Source organism: Ambystoma mexicanum, chromosome 8 (assembly GCF_040938575.1).
Source record: "Ambystoma mexicanum isolate Mex_15411 chromosome 8, UKY_AmexF1_1, whole genome shotgun sequence".
NCBI classification, from domain to species: domain Eukaryota; kingdom Metazoa; phylum Chordata; class Amphibia; order Caudata; family Ambystomatidae; genus Ambystoma; species Ambystoma mexicanum.
Window position 1 is genome coordinate 1,456,456,949 of NC_090929.1, and position 24,692 is coordinate 1,456,481,640.

General features: G+C 42.8%; 1 protein-coding gene across 2 annotated transcripts in view; it reads left to right on the forward strand.

The window, feature by feature from the left end:
* Nucleotides 1-24,692, forward strand: part of LOC138473107 (zona pellucida sperm-binding protein 2-like) — an 895,281-nt gene that overhangs the window by 731,378 nt on the left and 139,211 nt on the right. For both annotated transcript variants that reach the window (XM_069611626.1, XM_069611625.1), the window contains exon 14: nucleotides 13,463-13,652. In XM_069611626.1, the coding sequence (XP_069467727.1) occupies nucleotides 13,463-13,652 (190 nt within the window). The remainder of the gene's footprint in view (nucleotides 1-13,462; nucleotides 13,653-24,692) is intronic.

Sequence of the window (24,692 nt, forward strand, 5' to 3'; positions counted from 1 at the left end):
CGGTGGCGCAGTAGTCCAGAAAGCTACGAGGTGTGAGAAGGCACCCCAGCGAGCAACGTTCATTGGAGAAGCTTGCAGGACTCAGAGTGAGGAAGCAAGTTGTGCCTGAGTGCTGCAGAAGCTAGGACACACTACGGAGTGCAGACGCTTGCTGAAGACCCCACCACCACCAACAGCAGCAGGGGAGCTGCAAGAGCCAGGCAAACACCAGACTTTGAGTCGGGAATGCCGAGAAGCTACGCACACAAAGCTGGTGAGCCCAGGGAAAGGGTTGGGATGCTGAAGCTCTGTCACAAAGGCCCTAGACGGCAGAACTGGGGTCTGGGACCCTCAATACAATCTTGGGCAAGACCAAGGTGGGAAACCAGAGCGACATTAGATGTTGAACCGTGATTTATAGGTCTGCTGTATATTTGTAAAACAAGCTGAATGAACGGATGAAAAGTAAGACATTAATGATAATATGAGCAAATGAGAAGTACTGATACGCAGTGTTGAAATGATGCTAGTCCTGGCAGGAGAGTACACTAGGTGAAGCTAACCATATGAAAAGCAGTGAAAGACACTATGTATGTGTGATAAACTGATGTAAAAAGAAAGCCTAAGGAATAATCATACACGTGAAACTTCGAGCTGTTGTAAATCTGGAAAAAACCTGGCAGGGGAGTGTACCAGGTGACCGCACCCAAATTGTGAACCCAAGGCATAAAATGAACAGTGTCGTATAGTAATTTGCCATGCAAATATGTAGGTTTGCTAATTAAATTGACACTTGAGTAGCAAATCTAGCTATTTAAGTTATCCTGTTCAATAAAAGCACTGCTCATGCCAAATTACTCTATGCCTCTCAGGGCTCTCTCCACCCTCTTTTCTCTGCAGGTTGAATGTGGCTAATGGAGAGACTGTGCAATCGTAATCCTCATCTTCACTTTTGAGTGCCAAAGGCCTCTGGAGGAGTGCTAAGCAAGATGGTTTCTACGTTTTCAAACAATTGAAACCCAGAAGTAATCTGGATGATGCCTTTTATTATGCTAACTGGGAGGAAGGATAACTCGGGGGGGGGGGGGGGGGCACCACGTTTGTCTTGAAAGCAAGACTGCGTGGCGCAACACAGGTTCGAATCCCGATTCCATGCTTAGAAATCACTTGCTGGTATTAAACACGTTATAAATGAACAATACAATAAAAAAACTATCCTGCTTGGCAAAAACCAGTATGTGTTCACTTTATTAAAACATTCATGCAATTCCATTCCTAAACATGTAAGTTGTTGCATAATGCATAACTACTGTATTGCTTCTGTAAAACACTGTACTGTCTATACATTACAGTAATGTTTAGTATATCTAAATCTGTGTCAACTAGATTTCATTTTTTTGGGGAAGATGCATCTCATTGAGTTGAAAATGTACATAATCACATGGCCAAATGCTTTTAATGGCAAACCTAGTTCTGTGACCTGGTGGTTGCAAACATCTGTTCAAGCGGTGCTCAACCCAATTATATTTTGCTTTATACCAATTACCCTGCAAGTGAGATGGCAGCAAACTACAATATCCCACCTTGTTTGCCCAGTTCCCTAACTGCTACGCCATCTACTCTGCTTAGTCACTTGGTTTCTTTCTTCTTACATAAGGAATACTCAAGGCTAACTAGATGTTTATGAAAACGAATTATCAATAGTTCCTTTCAGTCTGTACATCTACTGCAATACCACAGACTGTAGTTGGCCTCCAAAGCTTGCTTTGCTCTGATGGATTGCATTATATATTGGCACATGTGGGAGACAGTTGCCCAAACTGTTTTCAGAGCCTTTTTATCATGTCTATTTATTTGTGTCCATTCATGCAGCTAACCTTTTACATTTACAGACACTCAGCCAGAGCTCACAAAGTCCACTCGCGCTCTCGCATAATCAAGTAGATTTTATGAAGGTTGAGTACCATTTGCAGGGGATGTTTGAAACTTTTATTACTTTTTTTGCAGTAAATGTCAAATAAGGTACACTGTGCATGGCTGGCCCCTGGGTGGCAGCAGTGTGCTAAATATGTGGGTTTGGGTGACCTGTAATACTGTATAGAAAGCACATCTACTTTTTTTGTCACCCGTTGATATGGGTCAAGTGCATTTGTTGTAGGTCGAGTAGGTAAACTAAGTTACTCGACCTGCAGGTCTAGTGGAATTTTAAAGAATTAGATTTGCCATGCCTGATTCGTCTCACTAAAGTCTGTCTTCAGCTGTACACAACTGCTGTATTGATGCTCATTTTATGTTTGGGTACAAATAACTTCTGGTGACATTAAACAATATTTGTACAACATTGCTAATCAAATGGGTGTTTGCTAATGAAGAACATTTTAATGAGCAACCTCTGCTAATCAATTTTTTGAAAACGAACTTGTGCTATGGAAACAGTAAAAGAAGAATTCTAAGAAGGATTCATGCCCTTAGGATACTAGCCTACTTTTCATTGTGAAAAGAAACCTGGGGAATGGAGCCATTACCCGGGAGTGGATTGCAGTATCCGAAGAAGAAAGTTATGCTTTTGAACTTTAAGAAACTTGATTATTCTTGGTTTGGACTTTTTGGTACTGAGAAAAGGAATCTGGGGAAGGGAACCATCACCTGAAACTGACCATTATAGTAATTTGGAACTTTTTGGTTTGGATTTATATCTTTTGTGTTGAATTGGAACATTTGAAGGTACAACATTCATTTTTCAACAGTTATTTCTTAGATGGGGGCTTTTGGCCAAAAACAGTTGTGGGGCAAAAACCATTGAAAAAACGTGTGGAGAAGGGTATATAAGGGGTGGGGGGTCGGAATAGAGTTAAATGAATAGGGTGGAGGATTGGGGTGCACCCTTCCAAATAGAAAAATACATTTGTATGGGTGTGTTCTGAAAAATGCACCCAAAACAAAAATCGAAAAAAATGACTCGAAAAATGAACATAGAACCCATTTGAACACTTTTGAAACCGAGAGACCATATCTTTTGCACCTTCGAGGGAGTTTTAGAATGTGAGGGACAGAATAGGATTTCAGACACAGGACATATTCTTTCTTTGGGACATCTTGACAAAGGACAGATGTTTGTTATGGTTGAAGTAGGGAAACACCTTTTAGATTATGATAGTGTGCTAGTTTCCACCCCTCATTTCATTTAATAAAAGTTTGTAACTAAAACAATAAGTCCTCTGTGTCTCATTCCGTGCGTGCGTGCGTGCGTGCGTGCGTGCGTGCGTGCGTGTGTGTGTGTGTGTGTGTGTGTGTGTGTGTGTAGACGACCTGGGTCATTGGAGAAGGGCAATAGAAAGGTGAGAGCATGGTCCTACTGCACGTAGCCAGCAAGAACATGTTTTCTTACCTTGGTATTGCCCTGCACCAATGCCCCCTCTGAGCACACATACACAGTTCATATACACATGCTGTGGGGGATCAGAAATGGGGCAGACACAAAGTTGCAATGTTTTCAACACTAGTCATTTTTATTAAAATAAAAAGGGGTTGGGATAAGCCCCTGTTCCTTTCCTAACAAGATTGTTCCTACCTGTGAAACTAAAATTAAAGCAAGCTGACCTTGTGTCCAAATAATATCTGACCCTCACATGAACATAACCCATCAAAAGATGCAAGGTAAATGTCTGTTAACAACTCAACAAAAATGTGCCCAAATCCAAAAGTGTATCTCCAGCAAAACACTCCTGGTGTCCAGTGGTCTCTTTCCCAAATTACTTTCCTCAGATTGGCAAATGAAGTCTTTTCTATAGAACACTTTTCTCAGGAAGCTAAGGCAAATGTCTTTTCTTCAACAACTGCTTCAAAGTGTTTTTCACACACCTGTCCAAAATTGACTTCCTGGTATATTCTCCTGCTAAGAATGTCTCAACCGATCTTTTCCTTTTCTCTACCTTATGAATTCCCGGTGTATTCCCCTTCCAGGAATTGCCCCCTTCTGGTTCACACAGATCTCCTGGTGTACTCTCCTGCCAGCTATCTTTCCAAAAAGACTTCCCCAGCTAAACAGTCTCTCTCGATACCCGCGTCAGCTTTTTATTCCTTTGATGATGGAACCATTGCTACTCCACAAGACCGCGTCAGCAAATTGACTTTGCGCCTCTAGCGATCGCTCCAGGGCACACACTACAACTTCACAGGAGTTCCTCGGCTCCGGTATGCGACACCTCCGTACGGTTGCCTGCAAGCGTCAGTCTTCATGCACGGCTCGCCTCTGATTCTGCCTCTGCGTTCACTACATGCTCTCCTTCTTTCAGGTGATTTCCAAATATAAATGTACTGCGCAGCCGATTGTGAACCTGACAACTAGACAACGTATTGTACTTAGCAGCATTACTTTCATTCCATATTGACTCCATCCTCTTCTTTGTCTCAGTACTTGAGGCTTTCTGGGACTTGGTGTCCCGGGGAATTTGACTGTTGTAAGTTATATTGTTGGAAACTTTTGTAACCATAATAACAATTAGATGTTAAATATTTTTTATAGTTATGTACTTCTGAAGAGTAAATGGAGTTCTGTTTGAAAAGTTAAAAGGGTCTTTCTGGAATTTACCATTGAAGGGTTCTATATAATGGTAACATGTCATTAGACTCTGGAATTAGTGTTTCTTCACTGGAAAGGGAAGAATACTGCGCCTCTCCAGTTGGAATCACCACCTCCCCCTGACAGCCATCTCCTCTGTGATCCACCCCGAGGATACCACCCCCAGGGTCATGATCAGGTAGCGTCTGCCTTTTCCTGGCTTCATGAGAGGGGACTTTAGCTGGGGATCAGTGTTGACTCCATAGGATTCATTACAATGCACATAAGCAATTACTCACCCATTCAACTTTCTTAATCATTCACATGACACCCACTCGAACACTTCACTCACGCAGATGCACACCATCATGTTTGTATCTGCGCGAGTGAAGTGTTCTGATGGGTGTTGTGTGAATGATTGAGAGGCTGTATGGGTGGTGTGGCTGCTTGTGTATATGAATGTGTGGGCTCGGCCATGGAGGGGGTATTGGTGCAGCAGTGGCAGCTCCTTCATAATGGGCTATAGGGCTTGTCAGCCAAGTATCATTTTTTTTTAATAACACGCTTAATACCAGAGATTGGTTTCTAAGCGCAGGATCGGGATTCAAACCGGTGTTGGCTCTGTTGTCTTGTTTCCAAGACAAACCCGTTGCCCCTGAAACATTGAGCACTCCCTCAGCTGCTTTTTTGCAGCTAGGGGGAGTGCTGCTGGGCTGGTTTGAACTGTCAAAAGGAAAGTTTCCCTTTGACAGTTCTGTTCCCCAGCCACACATGATCAGTGAGCTATGTAAGGCTGGTGCGTCTTGCTTCCCCAACCTTTCATAGCCCATTCGGAATGCAGGCTGGGGAACTGTATGTTTATATGTGCGAGGGAGGGGCATCTCTGTAGTAGGCATATATGATGGATGCCTAGTAAATATCATGCCTATTCCCTGGACCACCACTGCCTCGCATACAAACATAATCACAATGATTGTGTGCATGTGTGAGCCACTGGGGATAGAGGGGGGGGCAGGCTTGCTGATTCTTTACTGGGCATATATGATTAAAGAAGTATAAGTGTTATTGCATGGCTAGACTGGTATTTCGGTGCATCTAGTCTAGCCCTTGTTTACTGACATTTTGTTTTGGGGATCCTTTGATAAAACAAGCATAAGTTATGTAGTTAGATTTCCATTTTGGTGCATCCAGTTTGGGCAGGTTTCCATACTGTGGCTTACATTTTTAATGTTAAAGCCAACTGGAGTATGTTCTTATGTGGGGATACTACCATATATCGGTAGAACAAGCGTGGACATGGTTTGCTATAGTATTACTGACATGCGCAAAGCAAACATGAGTATGTTCTTATATGGGAGCAGTAAGGGTCACTCTCTGTAGAATTCGGACGGCTTGACGTTTGGCTAGACATTCTGAGGTCCTTTCCTCGGATTGCTACGATTGCTGTGATCATCCTGAGCCTGTGTGCAGTGTCCGAACACAGTGGGCAGCAGTGAAGCACCGAAAAGCGACAAGTGCCAGTGAGCCTAGTGGAGTAGAGGTTGGTTAGTCGTAGGACTGCTAGGGGTTGTACTGGTGTTGGTGTTTGGTATGATGCTACAGGCACCCATCTTCACCTACTCAATGCTACTTTGGCTTATTAGCTCGCTATCCCCAGGCTTCGGGTGAATTGGGGAAGCTGCGTTTAGCCTAATGGTCCAATAAGATGGGGGGTGATTTGCAACATAGCACCCTCAATCTGTTTTTTCAAATAATATTGGGCTACAATTAAACGCTGCAGTTGGTTGTAAAGTTCTGACTTTTTTTGTATTTGCAAGACGGCAAATTAATATTCCTTATTACACCCTATCTTGTTTTTTGGGGGTATAATCTGCACTTTGGAGGGTTTCACTAAATAGTCTTCTTTCTGGCACCCTAGTAGTAGTGTGGACACCGCCAGTTTGTGGCGATTTCCATCAACGTACCAGCATTATAACTGCTTATGTACGAATGCAGGGTGTCAATCGCACTCAAATTATGGATGCTGAAATGCTGGCAGCGGTGAACCTCCCGCTACCTGTATTACCAGGAGTGGCACCTTCAACTTCACTGTAGGAGGAGGAGGAGTTGGTCCCTCCAAATAATGTGGAGGATCTTGCACAAGGGGGCTTAATGCGACCCTGCCCCCAAAGGGATCTTGGAAGTTCCATGCAAAGAAAAATACGGTGTTCTTTACACCAACCCTGGTTGGTGCTGTCCTAAGTATGGGGGTTTGTTTGACCACCACCGTGGAAGCAAACTTTCAATCTGGGCCACCAGAACCGTGCACTCATCTTTTATACTTAGCCTGCAACAATACAGGAACATCTTTTCTTTTGGCAAATTTTTATATGCAATGTGCACTTTTTTCAGTTGGAAAAAAAACTGAAAGAAATGTCCATAGATACTTTCAGTTCCCGTCATGTCACTTCCCATTCCGTACGTCATAGTCTCCCCTTTTCTTTTTTTAAGGTCTCGAGTCCTGAGTTTAACATTATCTGATATTTTATCAGGAATTATAAGTTGCACATGTTTGTGTATTGGCGAGAAAGAGTGGCTAGGATAAGTGAGAAGTGAGTAGCATTTGTTTGGGTGGGGTGAATAGTTATGAGATGGAGTTCATGCATTTCAGATTTCCTATTCACTTATGTTCTGCATGAGCCGACATGAACCATTTAATACATTTCTATGTGAGCTGCAAAGAAGTTTAGAAACTCGACCGCATCGACTTTGCAACTGGATAGAGAATGCAATGCATTTGCATTTGTGAAGCCTCCTACTTTAACTGGCACTGAATATGCAACAATCTTCTGTACATTTGGTCCCTTCATTTTGGTTAACTCTGCTTTATTTCTGGCTTTTATACTTTAAATAAAGATGCTACATTAATTACAATGAAGAGAAATAAAAGTATAGAATGCATTTAAAATAGTGCTTTATTTGTTTTTTTTTAATAAGTGTGTTTTTTGAAGTTTGGAACATGATTAAATAAAGCAACTATTCGGCTTCATATTCGGTGGTATTCGGCCGAATACTAAATAAGCTATTCGGTACAGCCCTAGTTGGAACCATATTCAGTAAAATGCATTGTTCGAATAATCATGTTCCCACAAAGATGTAATCTATTGTGGATTGGGCCATGCCATTTGACCAAGTTGGGTGATGAGGGATATCCTGCGAACAGCACCATTCAAATGGGAATGAACCCAAACCGCATAAACCCTCAATCCAAATTCACCCATTGTGTAATTTGGGCTGGCGTTGATCCTTCATCACATCACTGTTATCCGAAATAACACAATTAATGCAGTCTGAATTGAGGTCACCCAATACAACATTATGACCTGCCACATTGACAGCACTCCAATAATTGACAAAGCGTAATACAGTCTAAAACATTCTCCAAGCTGCCAATGCGTGTGTGCCAATACACATTTAGGATTAAAAAGTGAATACATTATTCTCCAAAATCTTAACGTTTATGGCCAGAATACCAAAACAAACAGCAATACTCCCAATCACTTCAATTTCTTTACAGGATCTAACAAGGGTTAGTAGGCTGTCATAAGGGTGACCCAGTTTCCCCCGTTTAGCTGACTGGAAGTATACCACAGTCATCGAACGAAGGAGCATACCTTAACCAAGTCTCCTGCAATTAAACTATTACATGGGACTTAAGTGTTTTACCCACAATGGGATTTGTAAATAGACAAGTATGAGCTTGTGTGTTCCATGACAGGACTGAACTTGGTGACCCAGCTTGTACTAGGAGAGATGGATTGTAAATTATCCTCGATATGTCGCAATTCAGGACCAGTCTACTCTCTTCAAATGCTTTCATCCTTTTAAGAGCCTAAACTCCCCCCTCCTCCCCCAATTGCCTCTTTGCACTCCATTGATCTTCTAGATGGACCAGGGGCATTCACACTCCTCTGGTTGCCACTTGGATGTAAGCTAGATCTCATTTGTGGAGAATAATGTGTGAGATCAAAGCCAAACATCCTTAAGTTACCTTGCTCACACAAAATGTTAAATTCAATTTTAGAGTTAACATACATGACAGAATGATCTGTCCTGTAAAAATCTATAAAGTCAAATCTCTGAAGGTCACTCGTGCAGATCCCACCCAATGTGGGAATTTCACCAAGAAGGCGAAGAATATTAGGTCACTAGATTTATATTGTACTGTTATCTGGAAGGACACTTTCAATCAACATCATATAATGATGGTCCACAAAATTGCCTTCAGTTCTTATACCAGTATCATGATTGCAACCCAAGATGCTTTTGGACCCAGTGGAATGCGATCATAAATACCACCTTTCCGGTGCCCCGTACTCTCAAACCGCCTTAGGGGGTTAAACCATTTGTGGATACTAGGCAGATTGCCAGATTACCCTGACAGACCAAAATTTAAACAGCATGATGGCAGAGCTTATTGTCCACTTGAGGCCCCATCCCGTAGTGTGGCCCCACAGGGTTCCCAAACTGAGCTGTGGAAACTGAGCCCACCCTACCCTCTGTAAAACAGGTCAACAAGTTTACCAGCCCACACCCACCTTCCAACGGAACTGCCCCTGCCTTTATTCCAACCCTTATGGTTTGTATCAGAGCATCTTGGGATAGATTCAGGGAATTTGTAACAGGAGGTAATTCTACAATGATGACATCGCTTGATTCGATAATTGGTGAATTCACTGCAGACCAGGCCAAGACAGCCTTCACAATAGGTTGTGAACAAAGACCATAAAACATTACAAGATGCTTGTTTGTTCAGCTGTTGTAGTTGGCGATTCTTGGTCTTCTGTTGAATACTCTTTTTTCCTACCCGGGAGAAAGCTTAGATTACAAGTGTCACACTTTTACTTCTTTGCGAACTGTGATTATTTTGTGTTTGTGGGTGGTTAAGGTCCTCCACACAAATAACTTCAGGATAGGACTGTGCTCCCTCACCAAGGGAGGGGGCCACCTCATTAGGTGCTTCACTGTTCATAGAGCAAGTTACTTCCCTGAGAACCGAATTTGCACAAGTTAGTGGTTTGTTTGAATTACATGGGTTGGCAAGCCCGTCCATCTGCTTTTGACCAGCTACACCAAATTGAGCGGCACCCTCCTGTGGTTGGCTCCATATATTCTCCATCGTTCAGACATCACAGACTACTTCCTTTCCCACAGCTGAGGATACATTCCCTTCACTTGTTCACAGCACCGCCCAGTCTAATTGAATACAAATTCTTTCACAGAAGCGTGCAATTTTACATTATCGAATTAAAACAGCAAGGACTCGAGAAGAACGGAATTGGATTTTGTTTCCACTTCGAGGCCCTCATAGTGGGAAACCAGTATACATAGCACCCGACCGATTTCAACTAGGATCCCATCAGACGATTCACCCCATCGCTGATCCATTTCCATCATTACCGATGATAACCTTCTAGAAAGAAAGGCGGTGTTGAATCAATAGAGGAAATGGAGGAATCCAGATATGGGGAATATCTCTGGACCAAGTCCGGAGGACTATCCACAAAACTCAGGTCAGGTGTGTTAGAAATCATTTTAGTTGTCGAAGGAGGGGTAAAGTCCACCTGGACCACCATATTCCCCTCTACACGTTTTGTCTAAGAATATGTAACCAAACATGCTATAAAGGGCAGATTATAATATAAGATATTTTTCAGCTGTGTGATAGCAATTTGTTTGGCCTAATTCTATTCAGTTTTGCAAACTGAAGTCTATATTTGCCTTTCTGAGTTCATGTTGCATTGTATTCAAATGAGAATGTCAAAGTATTCGGCAAGAGCCGAATATCGCTTTTTCAGCTGGAATTCGGCCGAATACTTACTGGAAGCCGAAGTTAGGTACACCCCTAGTTCCAACTAGCTTTAGTGATCAATTTATGTTGGAGGTTTACTTTGATATGTTTATTTGAGGGTGATGTGGGCAAGTGTAGTCCAAATGATGTCATTAATACAGCAGGTAACAGGATTTCCTGGAACTCTGGTTCTGCTTCCAGGGTGAATGAAACCCTTGTTAATTTCCTTGTCCGATGACTGGAAATTTAACACTTTTACAGACGATAATTATGAACATTTTGTGAGTATTGAGTTGAGGTTGAATCTGCCTATGAGGAAATTTGGCAGGGTTGTAAGATCAAAGAAACAGCTACCTGCTCACAATGAGGCGGTAGTCAGTAGAAAAAAGTATATGAGAAGACAGACTAGGGCTGATTTATCTCTTATTGTTTAATGGGCCAGGATCAAACAGGCGGGACAGTCACATAGAAACTGGTTACATTGCAGTCGAGCTAAAATGAGTCGGTGGATCCCAAAGTAATGTTGTTGACCTTACGCAATAAAAATGCACAGGCTTTTTGGAGGTTTATTGTACTTGACATCTCTCAGCCTAGTTAACGGATAAAGTGTCTGAGAATAACTGGGTGTGCCATCTTCAATCCCTTTATGCTCTGCCAGAGGCGAAGACATTTAGTCAGAGTAAAGAATCCCAAGCCAAAGTTATGAGTATTGCATTAAATATCAGCTACGAGAATGTTTTTGAAATACTTAACAAGCTTATTACTCGTACACCCGGCCCAAATAAACTTTCAAACTTCTTATTCAAGTGGGAACCAGCAGCTTGGGCAACCACACTGAATGTTTGATTTGAAAGTGTGGTAAACACTGAGTCATGGTCATCGGCGCACATTGTGCCCATTTATAAAAAGGAGCTAGATCGATCACGTAAATTGTAGACCAATCACCCTTTTGGATGCCGACAGTAAGGTGTTTGCCTCCACCTTACTGAAACCTCTTGAGCGGTGGGCAAACTGAATTGGGAGAAGCTATAAATGGCAGATTGGGTTCAGGCGTAATATGGGCACGTCCTTGAACGGTCTCATGGTAAAATGCATTCAACCGCTTTCTCGGCGGTTCTGTATAGCATCCATATATTTGACAGCTGTTTTCGATACTGTGGACCACAATCCTTTGTGGTCCAAATTTAGGTGGGGAATCCCCAATGGAGTCAGACTCCAGAAGCACTATTATAACATCTGAGTCTGCTAGAATTGTGATAGGCTACTGTCTCATCAAGTTCCATCATCGAGGGCGGGTCAGGCAGGGCTACTTCTTTCTGTTGACAGATTGGGGCTGTGCCCGTGGAGTCGGTTTATAGTCGTCTTTATGTGGGTTTTTTGATCACCTCAAAACCTGGTAAATACAAACTACAGAAGTGGTTAAACACTTGTACTAACGCCCTCGCAAACCAACTAAGTAGGGTGGATGCACGTTATGGTAAATTCTGTTTCCGTGGGTTTGGCATTGAGACGAAAATCATCGCCAAGAACTTATATGGGGTGGATGTGTATGCTTCATCCACGTTGAAATATTTGCACTTTCTGGAGGCCCTGATCTGGAAAAGGGCCTTACGCCTCCTGGGCTCTAAACCACTATGTGCCATAAGATATGAGCTCTGTCTGGTCTCAATGAAAGCAGGAGCTCATTGCAAATGTCTTTCCCTTCTAAGGTACACTGTGCCCGACCAAAGGTTTTCTGTTTTGGGACCTGAAAGTAATGTTGCTGGTAAAAGTTTGCCAACTGCTCCAAGAATTTGTGAGTTATACTTTAAATATGGTAGCTCCCATATAAAATGGATTGAAAATTCAACAAAAGTATAACTCTTGTTATGCCGCTTAGACTGGATTAATACCGTAGAGGGTATGCATATGTATACATCCTTTACTCATCTTCGTGAGGAACACAAAAAATTGGAGATGCCGGTACCACACCTAGCAATCTATCCAGACAGGTCTACTCAGACTTTTTCTTCGCTTTCATTTGAATTTTGTCTTGACTAAAGGGATTCTAGTTGGGTATAGCATGATAAATGTTCAAGTCTTGTGTAGATTTTGTAAGGAGAATGAATGACCAACCTGAAACCTTAAAACATCTTTTGGTCTCCTGCCCTGCTGTACAAGGCCCAAGGGGAAACGCCCTAAAAACAATTCTCGCGTTTGGCCAGGGTGAGGAAGATCTGGTTTTGAAATGTTGCCTGACTGGACATACCACATCTCCAGTGATGCCGGTAACTGGTTTCTTAAAATCTCTTAAGCTTGAACTCCGAAATGATACTGTGCATACCCAAATCTCTGCTACTTCTGTACCTTCCCTGTAGTGCTACGTAACTATTGTGATCTTGATTTAAAGAAGAAAGATGTTTGTTGCGATTATGAAAAATCTACTTTTCATTCTTTATATTTTGTTATTATGAATTGGATGATTCGTTCAGTTTAAAACATTTTTTTTTTTTAAAGATTTGTATTTTTGTAATACAATGTAAAGTTATTTTTTAACCATATGACGATAACAAATATATACATATGGAAATACTGCCATTCATTGGTGCAGCCAGCATGGAAATGTTTATATAATGGCACATACTGTGGGCAAAGGATTCATGAAAATGTGTTGGAGAAATGCTCCTGCGCACTTTTGGTGACCTGAATTTATTGGATTTTGTCAGGTGTGATCCTACAAAACCAATTGCAAACTGTTTGAAAATATTGGGCAACAAGCCAAACTAGCGTTCTGTAAAATGCACCATTTTAACCCTTTATTTAAAAAAAAAAAAAAGATTCTCAGGGGGTAAACACCACCCCACTCTTCACCCACCCTGCAGCCCCCCTTCATAGGTTCAGGCTCCCTTGCTAGGGCATATTTGCGGCAAATATTGATGCCCCTCCACTTAAAAATTCACCAGCCACTACTGGCTGAGATTAAGGCTTAACCATTTTGTAAGTTACTGATTGGATGTTTAAGGACTGATGTGTTGCCTTTTTAATCAATAATACTTTTACCTTTTTAGACAAGCTCATATTCCATTGAACTACTTTCTTTGTTTTTTTTCTAGATCAATCCTATATGAGCCCATTCAGTGATCAGCAATATCCTGTGGTGAAACGTCTTCGTGAACCAGTTTTCTTGGAGGTGCAACTCCTGAATCAGAATGATACAAATATTGAATTGGTCTTAAATGATTGCTGGGCAACTGCTTCGAAGGATCCTAAATCTGTCCCAAAATGGAATATTATAGTGGATGGGTAGGTTCAAAATTTATTTTCGGGTCTGGCAGCCCCTTCATGGCTTTTCTCAATTATTTCGCTCTTCACTCTATCATCACGAAGCCTTTGATTCAAGCTGTATGATGTGGGTCTAGCTTATGTACAGTAAATGCTAGAACATTCAATGTTGTTCATATTCATGCCCCGACTGGAGGGTTTCAGTTTGGTTGGCTACCTTTTTGAAGCAGTCAAGACGGTCTCATGTTTGCTGTAGAGGAGGTTTGGCATCTGAACCTCTAGTCATTTTAAGTGTCACAAACTTGTATGACTCCTGAGGGTTCCTATATGATCAGTTACAGGGGACTCCTGAGGGTTCCTATATGATCAGTTACAGGGGACTCTTAAGAGCTGGCTGTGTGGACAAGAAACCATCCAAGCAGTTTCAATTTTATTCAAACACCAACTATATTATCCTTTTAGACCCTTTCAGAACCCAGAGTGTTTTTAAATTCCAGGGCCAGAGGTTCATTTTTAAATATGCTGAATTTTGAAACCCTAGCCATGTTTAATGTCCTTAATGGGGTTTGGCAATGGAGAAAATGGATAGGGTCATTGGGATTGTAATCTACAAATCGTAGCCTTTGCTCATTGGTATATGGCAGAATCCTTGGTTTTGGTGACCTCTGCTTAGCCCCAAGGTGTAAGGGAAATGTGGGTTTCCTGATTATGCACACACTTAAAATTCTATCCGTTGGTGCCGACCTAAGTTCTGACTAGCAAGGGAGGGGACAAAGAAAATGTTACTTTATTTGCTTAACATTTTCCAAACGTTTAACCTTTCCTCATGTCTGCGTGCTGGAACATGTCTCCAAATAAGGGACACCTGGGTAATTTTCTGACATTTGGTTGAAGTTACCAGGCATGTAGGTTTTTAATTGGTTTGGGTTCTCCAGAAGCTTTCAAACAGAATCCATATTGACCAATTATTGAACAGGGTCTCCTCAAAAATTGTTTGTGTGAGATGTTTGACTGATATTAACCCCAGGAGTTTAGGGGAACTAAGCAGATTCTGCGTAGCCCAAGGACTCCATCTCTATTTATGTGTATTATTATTTTTTTTTAAAGTGGAGGAGGGGAATGCGTTGAATGGCGAGGTCCGTGGTTGGCAACTGTTCTTTGTAGAGTAGGGTCTTCAGGTCCTTTTCTGAAGTGTAAGGTGGAGAGGTATAGTTTTATCTTCATTAGTTAGCTTGCCCCCATTGCCACACGCCACATCTCTCACAGCCTCATGACCACCCTCATACTCCAGGCCCACTGATGCAGACTTGAGCCTGCTGCTCCCCAAGCAGTATGTCTCGAAGGGTGGTAACTTGCAGGATTCCTAAGTGCACAGAGCCACGTGCGATTCTGCCTCAGGCTGAGCGGAGAGTTGCACATGTTTCTCTTCTTGAGCACAGCTTCTGCACCACACCAGGAACCTTGCAAAGGGAGCCTGGATTTGAAGTAGACCACATTTTCTCAAGCTGACAGCCACCCGACTGCCTGAACTGTGAAGAATACATTTTCTGCATTCAATTTTCCACATTATGCAACATTTAAATTGTTTTACTTAAGATTGAAATGTGTCATTTCTATGAGAACCCACATTCAACTTTCACCTGTAGCAGTGTTTGGAAATATTTTAGGGTATTCATTATCTGGTACATATAGCTATAGATTCGGGCATTAGGAACATGCTACACAAGTAACTGTGATGGCATGAAGATGCGGTCAGACTGCTGGAAAGGGACATGTACCAGCCGGGGTGAACTGGCCTATAGGGAACTCTGTAGATTTCCTGCTAGGCCTCTACATCCTGGGCCACTTTTGTGTGGTATTTCCAATTTTTCGCATAGAGAAAGGATTATGCTTGCTGAAAATGTATAATAGGGGGCCACTTTTGAAAATGATTTCCCGGACATCTTTTGGTTCCCAGTCCACACCTGTGTACCAGTGCCTCATCATGTTGTTCCTGGGTAATACCAAATATCAGTCATCACTATAATTGAAAGCATTCATGACTGGTGCGTTGAGTCGCCTGATTGTCTCCTAAAATATTTCAGCCGCTGAGGATATGCCGAAGTTAAGACGTTTATAACAATGATGCTGCAACTGGTTAAGACCTGGCTTTAGAAAGGCTTGCTAAATTTTGAATATTCTGAGCATACCAAGCGATTGCATGAAAGCACTGATAAACCAGTTACACCTTGGCTTGGTCGACCGCCAGTTCTCAATTGTAGATCTATGTACCGCGCTGACACAATGAATGGGAATCTCGTAGGAAGAGCACTTTTTGGGCGGCTTGCTCTCCCTAGACGAATCCTCACCAAACTTTGCAAAATAAAGTATATGGCCCACTCTGAATTTTTTTGCAAAGTTTGTTCTAGGGGGGGCGAAGTTAAGGGGGGGTCCAAAATTCTTTTTTTCCCATAGACTGAATGGAGAAAAAATGTCTGTTGCGCCTACAGCCCGAACTGCTGGACGGATTTTCACCAAATTTGCGGTAGGAGCAGCGGCTTGGCCCGAAAGCGTGCTTTTGTAAATTTGGTGAAAATACGTCCAGTGTTTTATTTTTTTAAAACGATCAAAGTAGGTCTAAAAAAAAAAAGTGATATCTATGTCCACTCCGCGAACACACTTCCCTGTTTGCTCTGCGGACAGGACACCGATTGGATAATTGGCTTGCGTCATGTCTGCGGTCACACGTGTTCGCTGATTGGTTGGAGTGAAGCATGAGGTGCGTCAGATTTTTGGCAACGCCCGCCATCTTGTATTCGCTGACAGCGGCTGGTGTCCGCGGACATCGCAGTAAAAACATATTAAACACAACATTGCACAATCTCTGGGGGGGTGATGAGGATGGGATGGAATATGGCTGCAAGAAGCAAAAATACAGGCTTTTTTTTTTTTTTGCCGCGAAAGTCCGCAAACAGTTCGGATGTACGCGAACAGTCCTGTGAAGTTCATGGACACCTCTGCATTACAGGGTTGGTGAAAAGCAGTTCTTGGATGGCTTATAACTTTGGCGACACTTAATGAAACTGCATGCAACTTTGCAATTATATTCCTGACCTGATCCCGAATGTGTTGGCGAAGTTTGGGATTCTGTCAAGAGGGGGCAAAATTAGAGGGGGGGGGGGGATGTGTCAAAATAATGTAAAGGCTTATAAATGTGGTGCCATTTGACAAATCTACACAAAGGTTTTCAGAAAGATTATAGATCTAGATACAAATGTTTTCGTAAAGTCTGAATGGATTTTGTCAAGAAGTGTCCTGGTGTAGGTGCAAAAAATAGTGATATACCTTTGGTGACTGAGGTGTAGCCTGTGGCCAGATTGTGTGGGTCATGGAATAAGGTCATGATCCGGACAATCTGGCTACTGGCCATGACCACGTGGGACAAAACATGGGGTTAATTGGCCATGCCCACCTGGGACTGGCTTTGTTGTAAAGTTATTCGAAATTGGGATAGATTTGAAATGGAAGAAAAATGTGCTCGTGGTAATATGGTCATAGTTCTCTTTTTGCCTTCTGCAGGCTACCATGTAAAGCGAAGAGGGGCCCTGTATGGAACCCTCCCCTCCCTTCCCATGGTGGCCATCTTGGAAAAGGATTTTCCTGTAGGAAGAAAAATCCTTTTTTAAGCACCCCGTATTCCCGCTTTGGGAACCTAGGGTGCTAAAGGCCTTCATCCCTCATTACAGGGGCTGGAATGGGGGATAATGGCCCAGAGACAGTTATCCACCCTCGCTTTGCTTGGGGTGATAACTTGGGCTGCCGGGCCAGTATCCACCGTTCCAGTCCCTGGAACGGAGGATGAACGCCACAATATTTTCATTATCATAAGACAAAATGCAAATGAAAATGTTGGAAAATCTTATTGAGTCTATGTACTTTACTGAGAAATATAAAGTAGATGGAGCCTATACGTTTTTTTACTTCTATTTTTTAACTGTGAAAGGGGGTTCCTAAAGGAACATTTATTTTATTATTTTTGGATGTATTTTTTTTTGGCAGGAGAGCTAAGAACAAAAGGTGGGGAGGGAAATGAGGGAAGGGGCACGAAACACTAATATGAAGGGCTAGGTTGACAGGGGAAAATGTTGCGCGTGTTATTTCTAAGGTAGGGGGCAGTGGTTCTCATGCTCCTTGATTGCAGTGATGGTGGCTCTTGGGGAGGAGAGATGGCCTTAGCCGATGCCATTTTAAGATAAATAGCAGTTTTGCTAAATGTACTGTGTACTAGATTGTTAATGGATAATGAGTAGGAATAGGTGTTAGAGCTGTGCAATGGAAATTTTGAAGTTGAAAGTTCCTAGATCAGTAGAAAATGCAGTTTGGAACTGTCTGCGAAGCATGGATCTTATTGTGAAGTGCAGACGGGTTCTCAGACACGTCATCATGCCGCGCGCCAGCGTATGGTCATGTGGCACTGTCCGGAAGGTCTGCAATGAAGTCAGATGTTGTTCGTAGACATCTACGGATGCAAAACTAGTTGAAATAGTTGCAAAAGAAGTGTATAGAATTGTTAAAAAATGATTCTAGAAGGTGGGAAATGGCAGAGTTTTAAGGTGACGCTTTGTAAATTGGACACAAATATTGCTATATTTGGTAAGTATGATATTAGTAAATTGTAGGAAAATGGCATGCACTGGTAAAAACCCATGAAATTCACTGAAAACACTTTGTTAAAGGGATGTTACGGTTAAGTTGCACTAATAAAAACCTATGAAATTCAATGCAAAGGCTTTGTTAAAGGGACATTATGGTTACAAGTAAAACCGAAACCCCCCAGAAATTGGCCAGTTATGGTAAGCTAAGCAACCATAACTCGCGCCACCACTGTGCACTGCTAAGACTAACACCCAGGACATCACTGATGACATCACATGTGAAATACATTTTGATGAAAAGTCCCTACAAGGGGTTGTGTTCATATTGTTGGTAACAAGACGTCAGGGGTGATCGTGAGACCTATCATGAACTACTTTATTAAAGAATGTACTTGTCTAAAATCATTGTATTGGAATATTTGTTAATACAGAAACCTAATCATAAATGAACATAGGCAAAGACTACAGCATGCACCATAGAGGTACACTATTTATAATCTTGTAATTTTGAATAGTACAATAATGAATGCTACCTTATCAGAGTTTTGAGTAATGTTAAACATGTAATAACTAGCTAACAATTCAAGACTTGCAACACTTGTGCTGGTACAAACAATATATATAAATCAGAGGCACATACAGCTAAACTAAGGAAGAAAGAAACTGCATCATCAGAAAATGTTAATGACAAAGTTTATCTTCATGTATACAAATTAATTGTGTTTGAGGCCTGCCCATTTCCCCATGTATGTGCTCCATGAGCTGAGACCAAACCCTAAGGAAAGTAATTAAAGAACATATGACCAGGTTAACTTCTAGATGTATAGTGCCTTTTTCAGTTTTAATATTCTGACTGTCGGTGAACAAAACCACCTCGCCTGTATACGTCAGTGAACAAAAACAAATGGCCCAGATATGTGATGTCATCAGTGATATCATGGGTGTTAGTCTTATCAGTGCACGGTGGTGGCGGGAGTTATGGTTGCTTAGCTTACCGTGTGTGTATATATATTCCCTTTTGGTTTGTACAATATTCTACAATTGGCTTCCATGAGTAGGGAACAGACAATGGCCCTCTAAGATGAGATTGACAAATTTTGCCTGTCTGTACAAATGTTTAGATGCTCCATTGGTTCAACATGATACATTGTGGACAATACATAGTTTAGCTACTATACGCGTTTGATTTTACCGACCACAATTAGAGTGGTTTCATAGTGGAAAAATACTGAAAACCCCCGATTTATTTGTTTTATATAAAAAAAAGAATTTGGGTTTCTCCCGCCCCATGTTTTTTATGCCACCCCATCCTGACCCATTTTATAACCCCTTTATCCCACTGCCCTTTATTTAATTAATGGTCAGTGTTTTTGTCCACTCTGAAATGTACCACTCTTTTATGTTTCAGATATTTTGTTTAATACTTAAAATCCCAGGTCTTGATGCACTCAGTTTATTTCTATAGCATTTGCCGATATCTTGGCTGCACAGTTCATGCAATATTGGAGGAGGTATTCTTATGTGGTGATCTTCCCCTTCTATGAGAGAAGCATTCATTATTTTACTCTTGAAACCTGGTAAATCTGATTCAAAATGTGACTCATACAAGCCACTCTCTCAAACACTGAACAGTCTCAGCAAAATGTTAGGTGGTAGACTTCCAGGTGTTGGAGATGAACGGATTTTGGAAGATTGGCCTGGAGACATTCCAGGCAGGAATACAACCTTGAATTTGCACAGGCTTCTTTTGGTGCTGAATTGGGTAGATTCTAAGGCTGGTAATTATGCAATGGCCAATTTAAATGTGGCAACAGCCTTTAAATCGTTGACTGGGATTTTATGCATCAGACTACAATTTGGTATAGGCCAGCAATTTCTAAAGTGGCCAGAAATATTTTATAATCCTGTTGCCAGGGTCCGTACTAACTACCAGCTCTTATCCCTTCACTGTTGGCATTGTCAGTTGGTTGCCCCAAATGTTTGCTTTAATGGAGTCGTTGGCCTGCAAAACGGGGAAATATTTTACTGACCACAGCCTATTGGTTGCTAATGTCCCTCACGTTATTTCACTATATGTGGATGTTACCTTCTGCGTGGGGCTTACTGCTCGCTGTACTGCCTGGATTTGGTATGCTAGAAGCCTTAAAATTGTAAGAAGCAAATTCCTAATCCTCTGCCTGGTTGCAGTGCTGAGGGATTCGGCAATCAGTTGCTGCGGTATTTGACACCTTCAGATGTCTTCGTTTGAAGATTTTTAGCAATTTCTCTAGTGTTGTGTGAGGGAGTCTGTATTTACCAAGCTGTCCAGGTTGGTCAAGGACTTCCTCTATTCTAAATGCAGAAAATATTACTTACCAAGATTCTGCTTCTCAGGTTAGTGTATTTTTCAAGTAATTCCCACCTTTCTTCCCTGGTCACTGTTTAGGGCGCTGGACTGGTTGTTGCTCCACTGTTGAAGGTTGGGTTTGGGGTTTCTGGACCGTTGCAGTTATTACCATGCTACTCGACTTCATGGAGTTGCGGTGATGCACCTTTTTTTTCGCTGTCAACATTGAAGCTATCTTATGACTGTTGGGTTGAGGGTTTCCTGAACTTTGCAGTTATTACTATGCAGCTCTACTTCATGGAGTTTCATGCAATGATGATCATCGCAATTTACCTGGAAATGTTTTCCATAATATTGTACCTGCAGCAATGCCGGCAGTCCTTTTGGTCGAGGAAAATCCTGTTTATCCAGGGTGACTAAGGACCATCACCCTTCATACCATTCACCTTCATACTGGTACCCATCTTACTCTGCTATGGACGCGTACAAGACAAAGTCAAAAACCTACAAGGGAAACCAGCGATGCTAGGGTTCCTCGCATACCGTGAGCCAGCCATTTAAACAAAGCCTGACGCCCTCCACTTTCACACCCCAGTGGGACGGAGGCTCTCCCAAATTGTTGACAAGTGGAAGTCCATCACCATAGAGAGGCATAGACGGATGGATGTTATCCATTATCCAGCAGGGTCACACACTGGAGTTTGTCGAAATAATCGCCCACTGTTCCTCCGTTAAAAAAGGTAGAGAAGCACATCCATCTACTATTACAGGAAGTCTGTCGAAGGGAGCCACCGAAAGATCCCCATCTCAGCCACGAGGACAAGTGTCTTTATGTCTAGTAAAAAAGAAAACCTGAGGTTGGAGACCCATCCTAGACCTTCGGGTCCTCATCAAATTCCTCAAAGCTCAAACTTTCAGGATAGTTACTCTGCAGAAGGTTTTATCGCAACTGACAAAAGGGTATTTTATGGCATCCCTGTCTCTGGAGGATGCGCTTTTCCATATCACCATTCATCCAAAACACTTTAACTACCTCTGGTTCACAGAGGCAGGACACAACTTCCAGTTCAGAGCACTGCCCTTAGGCCTTCAGTCAGCCCCAAGGGTTCTCGCCAAATGTATGGCCCGAGTTGTGGCACACCTTCACTCAAGTGCGTATGTCTACCCATACCTCGTCTGGCTGGTACGGGCGACAGTTTTCCCTGGCTGCACATCATACCGCACAGACTATCCACTGCCTACAATCTCTAGGATTCTCTGAACTTTCCAAAATCCTGTTTGATCCCGTCTCAACAGGCTCTCTATTTGGGCGCTCTATTGGACATGGATTCTTGCAAGCCACTCCCTCAGAAGGCTGGGTGCAATCACTTCTTGACAATGTCCATCTACTCTCCAGACAGCCTCTGGTAATCGGCCTGCCTTCACCATGTACAAGCGCTCCTTTTCTCATGCCTCGACACTAAATCAGTCATGAAGGACTGTCTGGTTGGGGGTGCGCATACAGGGAATATGCATGCCAGGTGTGTCTGGACAAACAAGTCTCTCCATATCAACCTTCTGGAGCTGCGCAGTCTTTCGAACCCTCAAGTTCTTCCTTCCTCTTTTCAGCGGTCATGTGTTTCGGATCTTCACTAACACCACCACAATGCTTTATGCACACAAGCAAGGGGTCACCAGATCTCTCTCCCCATCTATGGAAGCACAGATGCTGTGGCACTGGGCATTGGAGCATAAGATGTTTCTCATTTCTTTCCACCTACCAGGTGCTCAGAACACAATGGTGGATTCCCTCAGCAGGAAACGTGGCTCCTATCCCGAATGAGGGCTCTGGGAGTCTCGGCTCTGCTGGATTTTCCGTTGCAGGGGCACCCCAAAAATCAACCTGTTTGCCACCTCAACAAGAGGTGCAAAGCCTTTGCTAGCAGCTTCCCTCATCTGGAAAGCCTGGGAAATCCTTTTGCATTCCCCTGGGAGGGGGAAGTTCCTCTGTGCATTCCCCCTTCCCCCCCCTCGGTTCCCCTAGTGGCTCGGGTGTTAAATGTCTTGAGACAACATCAGTGCAAACTGCTATTATTGCCCCAGTTCTGGTACTCTGACCACCTTGCCCTGTACTCCACTCCCCCGATGTAGCCGCCTCTGTACGATTGGACTGCAGACATTCTAGCTTGAGCATGTGCTTCTTCCACGATTGCCTGTTACAAGAGTAACATTTTTCCCACTGGTGTGTAGCGCGGGACCGAGACCTGTTTACCATTCAACCAAAAGACATTTTAACATATCTGCTAACCGCTAGCTAAGTCGGGCCTGGCTCACTCCTAAATCAAGGTGCACCTTGTGGCTATTTCCCGATATACCTGCTCCTCTTCTGCACCTTTTCAGTGGTCCAACTGCTTGCTCAAGAAATTAATCAGAGGTCCGTTTCGTTCCTTAACGCCAGTTGGGTGACCTGCTCCGGCCTTTCAAGACTTATGAAGCCTTAATTTGAACTATGCATCGAGTTCCACTCAAGTTCCTGTCCTGGAAGACGGCTCTACTCATCACCATCGCGTGGGCTAGGTGTGGGCTAGATCCAGACTTTGTTTTGCAAATCCCCCTATTTAGTCTTCCACCAGTCCCAGGTGGTGTTGCGTACGAACCAGTCCTTTGTACCCAAAGTTCCTTCAACATTTCATCTCAGTGAGCCAGTGGTGCTACCCGTCTTCTTCGGGTCTCCTTTTTCTCCTGTGGGTGGAATGCTAGTTGCATTCTCTGGATGTGATGTGTGCCTTAAAGTATTGCGTCTCCCGCACATTGTCATTGAGAGACTCATCAGCTTCTTGTGGCTTTGGCCCTTCTGGGATGGGGAACGCACTTTCTAAATCGTCCACTGCCAGGGAATTTCCTCCTGGATCCCCTTCTGTCATCAACAGGCCTCTCCCTAGCAGGCCCAGCGGTCATTCAACAAGGGCTGTTGCCACCACAACAGCTTTCCTGTCAACAGTTCCCCCTTGGACATCTTCAGGGCCGCAATCTGGAGATCTGTACACACCTTAACAAGATTTTACGGCAAGAGTCTGACAGGCGGTTCTGCGTAACCTGTTTGCATAAGGTCAGTATCTCCTGTGGTGTTTCTACAAGGAGCTTACCTCCACTTGTTATGGTTATGTGGTACTGGGTTCTGTGTTCTTAGATCAGTAGTTTTTTTCGTACAGTTTTCTGCTGAATATTTTTGGCTGAAACATTGTTTTTAAATAAAATGTCTCCCTTCCCCATCTATTGCCTATTCCCCACACCCCCTACCCTTCCTAAACACCCTTACCCCTCCCCGCCCAACACCACCCCCATATTTTTCGATTAATTTTTTCTGCTGTAGATGTTTGGCCAAAAACTCTAGAAGAAAAGCCTGGCAATGTAACATTGTTGTATCATGGTACTGCCTTGTAATCTATTCATACAGCAGGTGAATCTGTGAAAGATCCAATGCTGGAGAAGGAATAAGTGACCTACCTGTAACTCCTGTCCAGCATTGGTATCTTTTGTAGATTCATGTGCGACCCTCCCGCCTACCCCGCTTGGCTCCATCTTGGCTCATCCTGACACTTTGCATGCGTTGTGCCAAATTTGAATATGGCATCCAGGGGGATAGCTGAGGGATCCCTTTCCATTGGCTGGGGCCAATATGACCCGAAGAAATAATGTACTTGAGCTGAAGTACTAAAGAGACTTTAATTTCTGTCCAAAAATTAAACTGTTGTTACCGAGGATTCCCAGCCTGATTGGAGAATATTCATACAGCATGTGATTCTATAAGATACCAATGCTGGAGAACAGGAGTTGCAGGTAAGGTGGGCTGGGTTTATTCATAGCATTTTGCTTACATTGTAATGCTTTGCTTTGTATTTCTGGCTTTATAAACCTTTGTCTATCCCATCACCCTTTGCCCTCCCTCCCATCTCACCATGTCCCAGATCAACATTGCAAAGGGTTTTTCTTCCCCTCAGCAGTGTGCAGTTGTGTGCTACTTCAATCATTGTCTTTACTGTCCTCTTTACATAAGCTGATGCTAAGCCTCTCAATATTGTAAGCTGGTTCTGCAACTCTTGTTATAGTGATTCACCCGGT